Source organism: Psammomys obesus, unplaced genomic scaffold (genome assembly GCF_907164565.1).
Source record: "Psammomys obesus unplaced genomic scaffold, mPsaObe1.curated_primary_1811, whole genome shotgun sequence".
Classification (NCBI taxonomy): domain Eukaryota; kingdom Metazoa; phylum Chordata; class Mammalia; order Rodentia; family Muridae; genus Psammomys; species Psammomys obesus.
This window is the reverse complement of record NW_026585644.1, coordinates 51,962,496-51,977,212: the sequence shown is the minus strand read 5'-3', so window position 1 is coordinate 51,977,212 and position 14,717 is coordinate 51,962,496. Positions and strand designations below refer to the sequence as shown.

Here is a 14,717-nt window from a genome sequence, read left to right as displayed (position 1 = left end):
ACACACACACAATGGCATGGGTAGACAGACAGACAAAGAAAGAAAGAAAGAAAGAAAGAAAGAAAGAAAGAAAGAAAGAAAGAAAGAAAGAAAGAAAGAAAGAAAGAAAGAAAGAAAGAAAAAGAAACATAGATAGATACATAGATACACAGATAGATAATGTAACAAAAACTTTTAATAGAACTGTGTGGAGCATGATCCGCACCTATGGTTCTCAAGTGTCACACATGTGAACATTACTTCTGCTTGCTAATACAGATTCCTAAGGAGCCAACTATACTGGCCTTGCCTTGTTGGATCTCAAGGGGATGAGAATTTGCACTTTTAACAAATTCCCAGAAGCCCCTGCTATGTCAAGGTCTAAGGCTAAGGAGCTCGGGGCTGTATGACATACTAGGATTTTAACTATGGATCTCACATAGGAGCCTACTATGCTGAGCCCATGTGGTATGATGTTGTAGCTGAGAGGCAAGGCCTAAGGGTCACTAGCTGGGTCTGAACTCCAGCCTACTCTTTATCAACTTGTATCACCTTGAACAAGTTAACTTGCCCTAGCCACAGTGTCCTCATCCAGAAAGCAAGGCTGCCAATCGATTATTTGTTTTGAGCACTGGACCAACAAAAATGAAAGGTCCTCTTTTCATAAGGTCCCTTGGTACTTTGTGTGGTGCCTCAGTAAGTGCCCACTGATTGAGTTTACTCTGTGACTCTTGTGAATGAGTAGATAAAGATCTGTATGCACTCAGCTCAGGGTCTAGAGCCTACCAAGTTCTGAAGAAATGGAAACTGTGTAAACAATATCCCCATGGAGAGGATTTGTATATTGTCTTGTTGACTTGACAGTCATGCAAAGAGTTCATTAATTCATTAATAAGAACTCCAAGATTCGATCTGAAGCATCACAGCCTCCCAGGTGTCTCATTCCATTATTCACTCAACAATCCACGGTTCTACTGAAGGGGACATGCTATATTCCATAGGAGATGAAAATGAATAGCTGTAAGCCATAGGGTTTACCCACAGGGATTCACAGCATAAGAAAAGGCAGCTCCAAATGGTGTGTGGCACGTACCTGAAGGGTAATTCAAACAGAAGGTGGTGTGGTATGCTTGCCCTGAGTGGAAGGAAATCCTCCAGGATTTCAGAGGCAGGGGAAGGGGTTACAGAACATGGGGAGTGAGGGTGCAGGCTTTGATCCAGGCTAATGGGGGTGGACAGGCAAAAGCAGAAGGCAATCGTCTCCCAGACGGAAGCCAGAAAGATGAGTGGTCCACAGAGGAGATGTGTTCAGACCGGCAAACAGAGCTTTTCAGAACTTCGAGGGTCAAAGCAAGAAGGCTTAGCTAACACAGGAAGAAATTTGGGGAGTGTTCCTCTGTTGGCAGAAAGGACAGAGGCTGCAGCAGGAGAAGGATCCTGAGGTCTTCCCAATAGATGGGGCCTGAAGTCCTTTGTAACTTCAGCCCTACACACAGGCTGTGCCCACTCCCTGCACACACCCACTGAGAACTCACATCTCAAAGGAATCAGATTATATTATGAGAAAAACCGCTTGGAACAAGCTTTACTCTTCGGTTTGTGGCTTTTGACAAATCCTGAGCCTTCCAAGGTCTCAGCAACTCAGAGAATGATAAGGAGCACACTGCACTTTAACCCAGTAGCCTTGGACGTCAAGAAGCATTTTAATCCTCCCCCAGCTGCGTGGTAGCTACAAATCCAACAGGAGAGGCTGAATCCATTAAACCACTGAATAAACAAAGGGTTCCACCGAGTGAGAGGGAAGGGCAGACAACAGGTGAAAGCAAATACACACCAGCAACTTCACAGCTTCACCCAAGACTTCCATCCTTCCAGTTTGTCCAGACCTCCCCTTTTCCCTCTGCCCCACCATGCCCTGCACACAGGCTGATGTGGGCCGCAGACATGACTAAAGAAACTGTCTTTCCACACAGGGAGTTAAAGGAAAACAGCCGCCTGGAGAAGATGCACAGTGGAGCCTTCCAGGGTGCCACGGGGCCCAGCATCCTGTGAGTACAGTGGTCAGCCTCCCTCCCCGCACAGTGCACCCCGAAAGCCCTGCTGAGGAGCCAGGCCTTCAGGCTGCGCAGGCTGGCAGCGTCTACGGCTGAAAAGGACCTCGTGTGTCAGGGCTGCCACACTGAAAGGAAGCAGTGCCTTTGACAAAGCCCCACGTTGTCAGGGGCTGCAGGTCCACAGTGGAGGGGGCAGCAGGTTTGGTGCCTCTAAAGAAACATGGTGCTCAGCCTTTCTCTTACGGGCCAACGGTCCCTCTCTCAGTGTGCAGAGTTAACTCCAGTCTCCATGCGTTGCTGCTATTGTTGGGTGTGTGTCTATCTTCTCCATTAATTCACCTTCCCCTAGTTTTATTAGGACACAGGCAGAGTGGATTACAGCCTACCATGATGGCCTCATTTGATCTCAGTAAAGAGCCGGTGTCCAAATAAGATATTCTGAGCTTCTAGCAAGTAAGACTTCAACATGTGAATTCAACCAGTAATACCAAACAGGGGGTGTGGCCTCAGGGGCTAGTGGAAGGTGGCTCCCCACTTGGAACCCACTCAGAGGATCCACTCTGACCGGATAGAGCCCTAGAACCTGGCCAGCCATGGCTGAGATGAGATGAGGTGGGTTCTTCCTACAGCAGTGTGAGGAGTGGGCCTTGGACCCCGTGAACTGGGCTTCACCACAGGGCTTGTACAGAGAAAAGCTTCTCTGACCAAGGCTGGGAGAATACCACGACTATGGGTAAAAGCAGAAACATTTCAAAGGCAGTTTAAAAAATGTGACCATTTAGCAGAATCATAACATCAGGTTCCAATCTAGGGCTGATGGCTTCCCCCTCCATATGAGGCACTAATTTTAAATACAACCACTCAAAACAAAGCAAAACAAAAGGTTAAAAAAAAAATTTAACCCCCACATATGGGAAAAGTCTGGAGCCTGGTCACTAATAATCCATGTGAGGACTCTAAAGCAGGACGGAGCACGGTTTCCTAAAACAGTAAGTGCATAGAAACAGGAGGGAAGCCAAGAGCCCTCAGGCAAAGTCTCCTGCCTGCCCTGTTCCTCCAGAAACCTATACCCTGCACCCTTCCCACTCAAGTTGTTTCCCCACCGTCACTATGATTCCTGCTTGCCCTGGGCTCTGAGCCTCCATGGTGGTAGACTGTCCAGGATGGGAAAGGCTTGGGCATTAACTATTTAGAAAACAGGAAGGATTTTAAAACTAAAACCACAACCAACTCCCTCTTCTTGAAATTTTGCACATTTGCCTTTCCTTAGACTTCGCCTTTAGTCTAGGAAAACCACGGAGATTTTTGTAAAGGCCGGAGCCATCTGCACAGTTGTGCGCCCTCGGCATGGTGCTTGCTTGCTGTGGATGGACACATCCGACTGGTTATGAGAGCACACGTGCTCTGCTTCCTAGGTGGATGATGGCTAATGCCCCATGAAGTTGTTAACAGGGTGGTCTGTCTGCACTTTATGAAAACCTGCCCTGCAGAGATTGATCAACCAGAAACTGAGGCGTCAAAGCCCTGAATATTTGCCCCTGGAGCAGAACACAAAAGCTGATGTCACCTATGTGCCCACCATGTTAGAAAGCAAGAAGCTGGTTTTAGCATACTAGGGAGAAGGCAGGAGGGAGGTGGGGTGTAAGGTGGACATAGAGAGGAAGAGGTGGAGGGAGTCAAGAGTCAAGAGAAATCAGGATCAGAGAGATTCTAGTAGCCACATGGAAGGTATAAGGACATACAGGCAACCTTGAAAAAAATAGTGGATACTCACAAGATGAAAATCCCAGAACACTTCTTTGGAATTCAGATCATCATGAGAGTAACTGAAATGAAGAATTAAAGGAAAAACAAAACAAAGGAAAGGTTTCTCAGTCCCTAGGGGAGGACTGTTGAGTAAAATGTGTAAAATCAGTAAATAAAATGCCTTTCTCCCCTTTTCGGTTCAGGGATATTTCTTCCACAAAACTGCGGGCCCTGCCGAGCCACGGGCTGGAGTCCATTCAAACCCTCATCGCCACATCCTCCTACTCACTGAAAACACTGCCCTCCAGAGAAAAATTCACCAGCCTCCTGGTTGCCACGCTGACTTACCCCAGCCACTGCTGCGCTTTTAGGAATTTGCCAAAGAAAGAGTAAGTAAAAAGCAAAGGGGACAGAGGCTGCTCGGATCGAGATCTGGTTCCGTGGTCCAGTGCTGGTTCCTTTACCGGAAGCTTTCCAAGCAAACTCTGCGGCAGAGCCGCTTTCAGATAGGCAAAAAGGAAATGAGCTGTGCCTCATTCTAATCTCTCCCTGAGCTTCACAAACCTGCCAAATGGTTGAAGGACCTCTGCAGAACCCAGTGTCAAAAAGAACCAACCCGTTCTAACTCATTTTAGCCAATTAATCTTGAATTTAAAATGGTCAGAGTACTTACATGGTTTGGTTTGTTGTTTTGTTTTAGAGCACGTATACACCTAGAGGAAATTCAGTTCTATTTTTTTAAGACTTATTTATACATTTTCTGCCTGCATGTGTGCCTACATGCCAGGAGAGGCATCAGATCTCATTACCAATGGTTGTGAGCCACCACGTGGTTGCTGGGAATTGAACTCTGGACCTTTGGAAGAGCAGCCAGTGCTCTTAACCTCTGAGCCATCTCTCCAGCCCCTTGGTTTTGGTTTTTAACTATTGTCTCCCACGGAAAGCAAGTTCACTGAGGAACAGAAACCTGGCTCCTACTGATTGGTTAGTGTGCAGTCCAAAAGGGCGGGAGTGCCTAGCTTCTATGTGTCTATCAGAGGACATCTGACCGCTCCACTGCATGCTAGGCTGCCGGTGGGGTGGAGGTGAGAGTGGGAGGAGTTGAGGGGCAGTATTTCATTTCATACAGCATTGTTTTTCAGAGGTCTCTGCTGAGAGGCACCTTTCTGCATGTGACTCCCATCCATGTCACAAATAAATGAAAGGAAAAAGGACCAGCTGACTTTTCAAATTTGCAGTGTCGTCATGTGACACTTCCTGCTCTCTCAGTCTTCTGTCTCGTGCTTGTTTGTTTTCACTGCAAGCCTTGATGTGCTCTATTGTTTTCATAACCCGTTACTGGGTCACAACTCCCAGTGGGAAAAAGCAGTTCTCTGCAGAGTCATTACTGCAGCCTGCAGAGATGTGCTCAATCAATTAATTAGATAAAGCACAGTGCATCACAGCAGGCTGCTACTGCCTTGGTTTGGAACTGACCTATTTATAGCCCATCAGCCAGCCTGTATTTTTTTGCACCATGAGTAAGTAGACTCAGTTCTACCTAAAGATTTGGGGCAGCTGAGCATAAAATAACCCTTGATGTGTTTAAAACCCTATACCATTTTGTTGAGGAGGGTGAGACAGGATCTTACTATGTAATCCTGGCTGTCCTGAAACTATGTAGACCAGGCTGGGCTCAAACTCACAGATATCCACTTGCCTCTTCCTCCCACATCCTGGGATTAAAGGCCAGGACACCACCACACCCAGCTCAAGTTCTACATCATTAAAAGAGCTTTGGAGGACTTGAATTGAGCACGGGCCATGTCCCCAATGCACCAGGTTTAAAGACAGAAAAGAAGGGAAATCATGCCAGCCCTTAAAGAATGGACAAGTGGTGGTGTCAGTGAATGTTGTAACAACAGAGAACATGGCCAATGCTCTAGGGCTGAAGAGAAGTGTGTAGGGTTCACCTTCGCCAGGAAGGTGACTTTTGCTGAGCCTTGAAGAGAAGGCTAGGGGAAAAGCATGCCTGGAAAGGCTCACATGAAGGCACAGAGCAAGATACATTAGATGAATGTTATTCCAAAAGCAAGCATGGAAAGACAGTGAGCACAGGAGGGAAGATGAGTCAGGAAAAGCAGCCCAAGGAACTGATGGGAACTGATGGGCCCAGGTGGGCTCTGAGCTAGAAGAGAGGAGCTGCAAAGGTTACAAAGTGATATTATGCAAATTTGCTTTTACAAAATCTCAGTAGGGCAGCAGAATGGATGGGCCAAAGGTCACAAAGCTGGTAAGAGACAGACTGACTGACTGACTGACTGACTGACTGACTGACTGACTGACTGACTGAAAGATATGCTGGTTTAGGGGAAGGCTGATTCTGGTCACCACATTTGTGGTGAAGGGTTCATCATATTTCTGAAATTACTGACATGCGAATGTTTAGCTCAAGACCTTTTCTTCCAGAAGACAAAAGAGACAGCTCTAGGTAGAAAGGGGGTTACTAGATGTGATTACTACATCTGAGGTTGGAAACCTCCAATGATTCACAGGTGCTTCTGTGACTGTAAAGCCCCACAAAGCTTTAGCGGCCAGTGAAGCTAAAGTCGGGTCTGTGGGATCTGGTGAAAACTGAGGCACCCTGTGGATAATGCACAAGGCTGCCTGGGCAAAGCTTTCTAAGACATTCTTGGTGACTGTGAGGATAGAATGGGTATCATCAGTGTTATCATTTGAAGGCCAAGTTTTTGTTAACTGTGGACTTGTCTCCATACAGTTTCTCTGTCAAATACTGAGCCAGAACCACACCCCACCATTACACACTCACACAGGGTTGGGTGAAGACTGCGGTGGGGACAAGGACTTGGTTCAAGTTTATAAACATAATAGTACCCCTACAGTACCAAGATGATTAGTCTTTGAAAGGCCATTTGGTCAAATCATTCTGATATCACTCCCTATCTTTCCACATTTGCACAAAATCATTACTACAAAGACTTGTTTCACTGATGCTGGATGATAACAGCACGGTGAAATGCCCACTCTAGACTGCCTCATCCCTCCATTCTCTTCAATGAAGGGTGAGGCACTGGCAGCAGCTCCCATGCCCTCATCCTTATTTCTGAGCCTCCCTTAGGTTTTGTGCCTATACATCAGACTTCTTCTACCTCCTTGCCACATCTCCTTTTTCTTAAGGCAAACTTCCCAGAGGGAAAGAGAGAAGAGAAGGAAACATCAACATAAGGTTTTGCACAAAAGCTGAAGGCCTAAAACACACAACAGCAGCACACCCAGCCCCACGGAATCCTGACAGGACAGCTTCCAGTTACAACTCAAAGCCATGAATGCCAAGCAGTTAATCAAGGCCAATGGGAGGGATAAGAGTTGGTGAGGAGCAAACCTGAATACACCACAAAAGGGAGCTTTTAATAAGAATTGAAAAAAAAAACCAATAATTCAATACAACAAATTTATGTGGGTTTTCCCCCCTCTCTGGAACCCACACAAAACACTTAGCATTCAGAGGCATTTTCTCTAAGCTGGCAACACTGAGGACAATGCAGGAGGGCTTACACTCTCCTTGGGAAGCATTTCAGTCAGGACAATGCAGAATCCACCGAGGATAGGAGACATAGAGAATGCGGATGAGTAAGGCATAAATAGACATGATCAGGTTAAAGGATCAAAAGCTCAATGGCTTGTTTTTCTCTTTTTCTACCTCTTCTCTTTCAGACAGAATTTTTCATTTTCCATTTTTGAAAACTTTTCCAAACAATGTGAAAGCACAGTAAGAAAACCAAATAATGAAACGCTGTAAGTATTCACATGCAGACGTTCAGAGAGCCACATCTTGTTCTGTGGGCACCTTATTGTTATTTGCTGTGATGATTTTCTTTTGATAAAAGTCTTGGTGAGAGGATGTTTGCAAGGTGTTTTCTATAGTTTAAAATGGGAATGTTTTTTCTTTGCAAGTAGCAGCTAGTTGTACATGCTATCTTAGCTGTTTTTAAAAAAAAAGAAAAAGGAAATGAAAAAAGTCTCTTTTAAGAATATAAGGAAGTTGTTACTATATACATTGCTGTGTATAAGAGTGCACTTTATTTTCAGGATTTGGGTGTCACTCTGGGCTACTCTAAACGATGGCTTCATCTGAAGTAACTGTCATTAGTCATATGCCAGAAAGACAAACTGATTGCGGACATAACTTCTAAAGGACAAATTGACCACTATGCTCAGGAGTGTGATCTTACTCTTGTGTTCCTGCAGACCAGAGGCCAGAGGTCACCTTGGGTGTCATTTATCAGGAGCCATCCACTTTTGTGTTTTTGAGACAGGGTCCCTCCCTGGGACCTGAAGCTCACTAATTAGGTTAAGCTGACTGGCCAGGGGGCTTAGGGTCTAGGGATCAAATCCAGGCACCAATAGCACCATCTCCCCAGCCCCTTAATATTAATCTTAATATCATCATTACCATACACTAGATGGCAGCTATATGTCTACTCTACTGACGGGCTTCTAACACTTTTCCTGTTTTAAATGCTGACTGCCCTGGCATTTCACTTACCGTCAACTGTAAAAGAGCATGCCTCAGAAGACAACTCCTGTGTCCCTAAGCCGCACTTATTGTTATTCCTCCCATGTGCCCTGAATGACTACAAAACCAGATGGCCTTCTCAGATACTCTGCAAATCTCTTCTACTCTCTCTCCTATCAATCTCAGAGTGCTATGGAGGCAATGTGGGTGTGAAGGGAAGACCGTGGACCTGGGGGCATCTCAACGTTAGATGTTACCCTTGGCAGTCCTGTTCTTGCAGCCCAGAACTTGATGTGGACCTTTTGAGAATAGTTCTGGACAGCTCCTGTGCTTTCTCGGACATCATCCTTCTCAATGGGGAGCAGTGGAAATGAGCCTTGATTTTCAGAAACAGAATGAAGGGCTTCACCACAGCAACACTCAGGATGGGTGCCAGCCTGTCTCCTCCTCCCTTGCTTTCCGTTAAGTTGCTACTTCCTGCCCTGTGATAGTCCTTTCCTCGTGCATCCCTCTGTGTCTCTCAGCCTCCTTCCACGTGATTCTTTTGCATCCACGTGGCATCATAGTTATAAACAGGAATCCATTTCTAAGTACAGTCAGCTGTGCTGCCAATGGGTAATTATGGGGGGAGGATACTCTAACCCATCCTCAGCAACTGGCATCAGCCCTGCTCCAGCCTTTCCATGTGTATATCACCTTTCAGTTCACTCTGCTAAGAAGCTCCAAAATCTAGCTCACACACTTCAGACTACCAAAAATTAGCCAACTAACCCAACTAAGAAACATTGCTTCCAGTGGAAAGTTTTTTTATATATATAATATAGGAACTTGTATAGCCTCAATTGGCCTCAAACTCACCATGGAGTGAAAAATTACTTTGAACCTCTGATGCCCCTGCTTCCAGTCCTGTATTCTGGGAGTGCAGGCATGCACTCTCATGTCCAGTTTGTTTTGTGCTGGGTGCTGAATCCAGGACCCTGTGCATACTAGGTGGGCCCTCCACCAACTGAACTATGTCACCAGCTCCTGAAAGCACATTTTTGATAAGTGCAAAGCTCCACCAGATAGTCATTCTACAGCTGCCCCCTGAGCCTCACCTGTTCTTCCCAAGAAAACTTAGCATTCTCACCACCATGCCTGGCCCCACTGTCCTCCTAGAACCCCACATTTCCTCTTTCTCTCTCAGCTGTCACTGAAGCAACTGCTGCTGCCTCCTAGGCCAGCATTCCTAAGTCCCTGAGTCCATTCACACTCCATAACAGAACTACCAGGACCTGCCATTGTCAGTAGCCATGACACTGCCTTGGGAGCCAAACCAAGAGAAAATCTACCAGACATATGCCTGGCAGACAAAAGACCACGTAGGGAGTGGGGAGGAGTACATGGGACCACTTACTTATAGTTGTGCAGAAATAATGGCAGGATTCTTAGAAGTTTTAAATTAGCACCTCAAACCGCTGAGATGATTTGATAAGGCAAAAAGAGTAAAAGAAATCAAGGCAACGGTGGTTGGAATATTTTTACCTAGTTTTGTGCTGCTATTTTGATGCCTCTACACAACCTGCTTTAAGTACAGATTCCTGGGCATCTGGATTTTGATCTGCATTTTTAACAAGCACCCTGGTGGTTCACACAGACACTGATCCACACACCACACTTTGGAAACCACTGACTGAAAGATCTCTGAGCTGAGGAATGGGAAGGTCAAATCCTAACACTGTCCCCGAAAAAGAGCTTGGGCATATCCCTATCTTATTTAATCTTGGTTCCCATAGGGATTCAATCACATGATCTATAAGCACCAATATTAAGAGGGATTCATTTCCTTAATTGTTCTTTATAACATCTTCTGGAAAACTAACAGTATGAAATTATATTGATGTCTATGATACAAACACTAGTAAGTGTGTTGCTTTAAAGTTATCTAACAATAAACAGACAAGGTTCCTCAGCTGTCCTTTGTGTGGCCACAGCCCTTCCCCAAATCTGAGTCTTGCTCTAGTATTTTCATGTCTCTTTAAAAAGAAAAAAAAAATCTACGTTTTTCCCTTTAGTACTGAATACTTCAAATATTTTCTCTCATCAACTCAGTGAATTAGGTACAACTTCTAAGTATAAAACATGAAATACATTTTAATTTATTCTTTGGGAATTTTATATATTTTGATCATATTCACACCCACACCTCCCCCAAATCTTCCTACATCTACCTCCCATCTCTCCACCCCTCCTAAGTGTAAGGCTACCCACTGGAAGCCTGACTGACCTACTAGGAACCACAGTCTTAAATGGCTTATGGGGACTCTCCCTTCCCCATAAGCCACTGACTGTCAGTAGTAGCAGTAGTGAGCCTCTTCCTACTCCACACTGGGATGCTGACTGGCTTGATCTTATGCAGACAACCAAAGCTGCTGTGAGTTCATGGGTGCAGCCATCCTGCAATATCCAAAAGATAGTGTTCATTCTGGTCCTCCCCAAGTCTGGCTCTTACACTTTTTCCACCCCCTCTTCTATGATGGTTCCTGCGTCTTGGGGGTAAGAGTGGTTAGGTGAACTTTTTGTGGCTAAGCACTGCACTGACACTTACTCTCTGACCTTTGACCAGTTTTAAGTTTCTGCATTAATGACCATTCACTGCACAAAGCAACTTCTTTGATGAAGACTGAGAGCTGAACTTATCTATGGGAATAGAGACTGAGTTTAAAGAGAAGTTTGATATTATGCCCACTTAGAAAAATAAAAACAGTAGGTTCACCCCTGCAGCTCCACAATCATAAGTTCATAGCCAGATTTACAGTTCTAGGCATGTAGTGTGTACCTTAAATTCACTCGGAAGGTGGTTATCTCTATAACACTTGAACCACTATTACATCTATGGTGTATCTTTCCACACAGGTCATTATTATAGTTCACAGGGTTCACAGATGAATAAGATTATTAATGACTTGTTTTTCCCCATCAGCCATACATAGCACTCTCCTGTACTATGAAAGCTGGCCAGTAGTTAGGAAACTAGCCTCATTCTTCCAGGCAAGGGAAAGATACTTTTAATGAGAAAAACTCTAAGGTGAGATACATAATTACAATTTACAGAAAATTACACCCATTTCTTCCACTCCCAAGTTTATCAGATTATGAATGAAGTCAATACTCACTGAACCCATATCATCATCAAATATACACTCAGTGTTCCCATGCCCTATTAATTCCTTCCAGAACCAGGGTCTCCTTAGTCTAGATTGATTCACTCCACAAAGATTAGGTGAAACCAAAACTCGGGTAGACACCATTACCTCAGAAATAAGATCTTGGTCTTGCTAAAGTTTTTGTCTTGCAAGCATGACTACCTAAGTTTGATTCCCAGAACCCACATTTTAAACAGAAAAAAAAAAAACTGCCATATAGGTCATGTAAGCTAGAGAGTCAGAGACAGGCCAGCCAGCCTAGCCTACCTAGTAAGCTCCAGGCCAATGAAAGACCCCATCTCAAAAAACAAAGGTAAACAGTTGCCTGAGGAAAGGCATCCATAGTTTTCTGTCCTACACACACACACACCCCAAAATAAACAGTCAGCCAAACATGATGGCTCATACCTATAATCCAACACTTGGGAGATAGGATCAAGAGTTTAAAGCCAGCCTTGGCTATGTAGCAAGTTGAAGGTCCGCCAGGGCTACATGGAATCCTGTTTCAAAAACTAAGATATTAAACAAGATAAGCACACATCATTATTTATTGGCAATATGTTTTGATAACTAAGTGCAACTCTAACAAAGAGGAAGGATAATAAAGTCTTTAGCAATAGGACCAAGATTGGCCTCCTCAATGAACTTGTCTTTCAGGATGAGGCAGAATTTACCAGAGAGATCAAAAGAGAAAGAACATTTCCAGAAGTAGGCAGGACCCAGGCTAAGCAAAGCCTTGAGGCTCATCAAAAGGAGTGTAGATTTTTTTTTTCTCATAGGTTATGGGTACATAAAAAAGGGTTGAGTTAGATAAGTAGAATTCAGAATTCTGCTTAATAAAGGTTATTCCAGAGGGATGGAATAAGAGACAAGTAAAATTGGATAATGGCTGTCAGGAAAAAAAATCAATAGAAGTGCCCCTAAGAGAGAGTGTGGATGTGAGCCCAGGATTGCAGTGGGGAGGTGCTCCACAAGGAACAGACTCGCACCCTAAGGAGGGCTGGATTTCATCCTTCTTTCTGTTGTCCATGTTCTTCTTCCTCTAATCCTAAATTTCTACTAATCTGCTGTTGTTTCCTAGTTCCCATTTGGGTTTTTTTGTTGTTGTTGTTTGTTTTGTTTTGTTTTGAAGACAGGGTTTCTCTGTGTAGCCTCAGTTTTCCTGGACTCAATTTGTAGACTAGGCTGACTGTGGACTCACAGCGATCTGCTTGCCTCTGCCTCCCTGACTACTGGGACTACAAGGTGTGTGTCACTGGGCCAGGCCCAGGTCCCATTTGGAACACATTGTTATCCAGGTCCTTCACTGCAAACAAGTCCCCACTAACTGATGATTCTTAATGCTGCAAACCATCCAATCCCACTGTGTGCTGCTACAAACAGCTTGGTAGCAATTTGGTTAGCAACTAAATGAGATAAATAGCTAAGAAAATGCCAAGAAAGGATTCTTTTAGATGTAAGTGTATATATTATGTCTCTAAACTTGATTTCCAAAGAAAATCATCCCTTGTAATCAGCTTCATCAAGTCTTTGCATCAGTGTGTTAAATGGACATATATTATAACATTTAGATAACTTTTCATTTTCTTTTGAAAGAATTCCACCAAATGAGATAATTTAACAAATAAATATAAGGCTAAGGCTTCAGTGGCTTTGTTTTCTTTTGTTTCTCATGCTTTAAACCCCCACTAAGAATGATTCTTGAATTTCTCTTAATTCTCAGAATCATAGGAACCTCTTATGTTTCCCTTAAGCTAATGTCTGTCTTGCAGTTATTCCGCCATCTTTGAGGAGAGTGAACTCAGTGTCTGGGATTACGATTATGGCTTCTGCTCACCCAAGGCACTCCAATGTGCTCCTGAACCAGATGCTTTCAATCCCTGTGAAGATATTGTGGGCTACGCCTTCCTTAGAGTCCTGATTTGGCTGATTAACATCCTAGCCATCCTTGGCAACTTGACAGTCCTCTTGGTTCTCCTGACAAGTCGTTATAAGCTGACAGTGCCCCGTTTCCTCATGTGCAATCTCTCCTTTGCAGACTTTTGCATGGGGCTCTATCTGCTGCTCATTGCCTCAGTGGATTCCCAAACAAAAGGCCAGTACTATAACCATGCCATAGACTGGCAGACAGGGAGTGGCTGCAGTGCGGCTGGCTTCTTCACTGTGTTCGCAAGTGAACTTTCTGTCTACACCCTTACGGTCATCACCCTAGAAAGGTGGCACACCATCAGCTATGCTGTTCAGCTGGACCAAAAGCTGCGACTGAGACACGCCATCCCAATCATGCTTGGAGGATGGCTCTTTTCGACTCTGATTGCCGTGTTGCCCCTCCTGGGTGTCAGTAGTTACATGAAGGTCAGCATCTGCCTCCCCATGGATGTGGAATCCACTCTCTCCCAAGTGTACATATTATCCATCTTGATCCTCAATGTGATAGCATTCGTCATCATCTGTGCTTGCTACATTAGGATTTACTTTGCAGTCCAAAACCCAGACCTGATGGCTACTAACAAGGATACAAAAATTGCTAAAAAGATGGCCGTCCTCATCTTCACGGACTTCATGTGCATGGCACCTATTTCCTTTTTTGCCATCTCAGCTGCCTTCAAAGTGCCCCTTATCACTGTCACCAACTCTAAAGTTTTACTGGTCCTTTTTTATCCTGTCAATTCTTGTGCCAATCCATTTCTATATGCAATTTTCACAAAGGCATTTCAAAGAGATTTCTTTCTGTTGCTGAGCAAATTTGGCTGCTGTAAACAGCGGGCTGAGCTGTACAGAAGGAAGGAATTTTCTGTGTATACCTCCAACTGCAAAAATGGCTTCCCAGGGTCCAGTAAGCCTCTCCAGGCTGCCCTGAAGCTGCCCACCGTGCACTACCGCCATCCCGCTGCTCTAGAGAAGACTTACCACCAAGAGTGTTAATTTTCAGAAACTGCAATATCGAGTTGTACTTAAACATGCAAAAGAAAAAAGTCTACCTGGGTGAGGAACTTTAATATAATGTGTTTTAAAAAATATATTTATTGTTAGGCACTGTAGGAGAATTGTACCTGGTTCAGACAGTGGTCAGTGACACAGTGGTCATGGCAACTGGGCAGTGGGAACTGCCTCTGAAACTTGATGACACAGATTTCAGGGGGATTTAGAAATGTTTATAATAATTTAGACAGAGTAATTTTGTTTTTTGAATGTAATATTAAGAAAATCTAAGTTGTCATTTTCCATGTCTCTGAT

The 14,717-nt window shown here is 44.4% G+C and overlaps 1 protein-coding gene and 1 long non-coding RNA gene across 3 annotated transcripts in view; one reads left to right on the top strand and one right to left on the bottom strand.

Moving 5' to 3' along the window:
- Positions 1-4,187, bottom strand: part of LOC129688325 (uncharacterized) — a 28,600-nt gene extending 24,413 nt beyond the window's left edge. The window contains exon 1 of one of the 2 annotated variants that reach the window (XR_008721917.1): positions 4,128-4,187. This is a non-coding gene — a long non-coding RNA (uncharacterized LOC129688325). Of the gene's footprint in view, positions 1-3,807; positions 3,853-4,127 lie in introns of those variants that run through there. The other variant, XR_008721920.1, reaches the window with a different exon arrangement.
- Positions 1-14,405, top strand: part of Lhcgr (luteinizing hormone/choriogonadotropin receptor) — a 59,475-nt gene extending 45,070 nt beyond the window's left edge. Inside the window, exons 8-11 of the mRNA XM_055623082.1 lie at positions 1,953-2,027; positions 3,983-4,168; positions 7,494-7,574; positions 13,253-14,405. Coding sequence (XP_055479057.1) covers positions 1,953-2,027; positions 3,983-4,168; positions 7,494-7,574; positions 13,253-14,405 — 1,495 coding nt within the window. The remainder of the gene's footprint in view (positions 1-1,952; positions 2,028-3,982; positions 4,169-7,493; positions 7,575-13,252) is intronic.
- Positions 14,406-14,717: the final 312 nt, after the last annotated feature.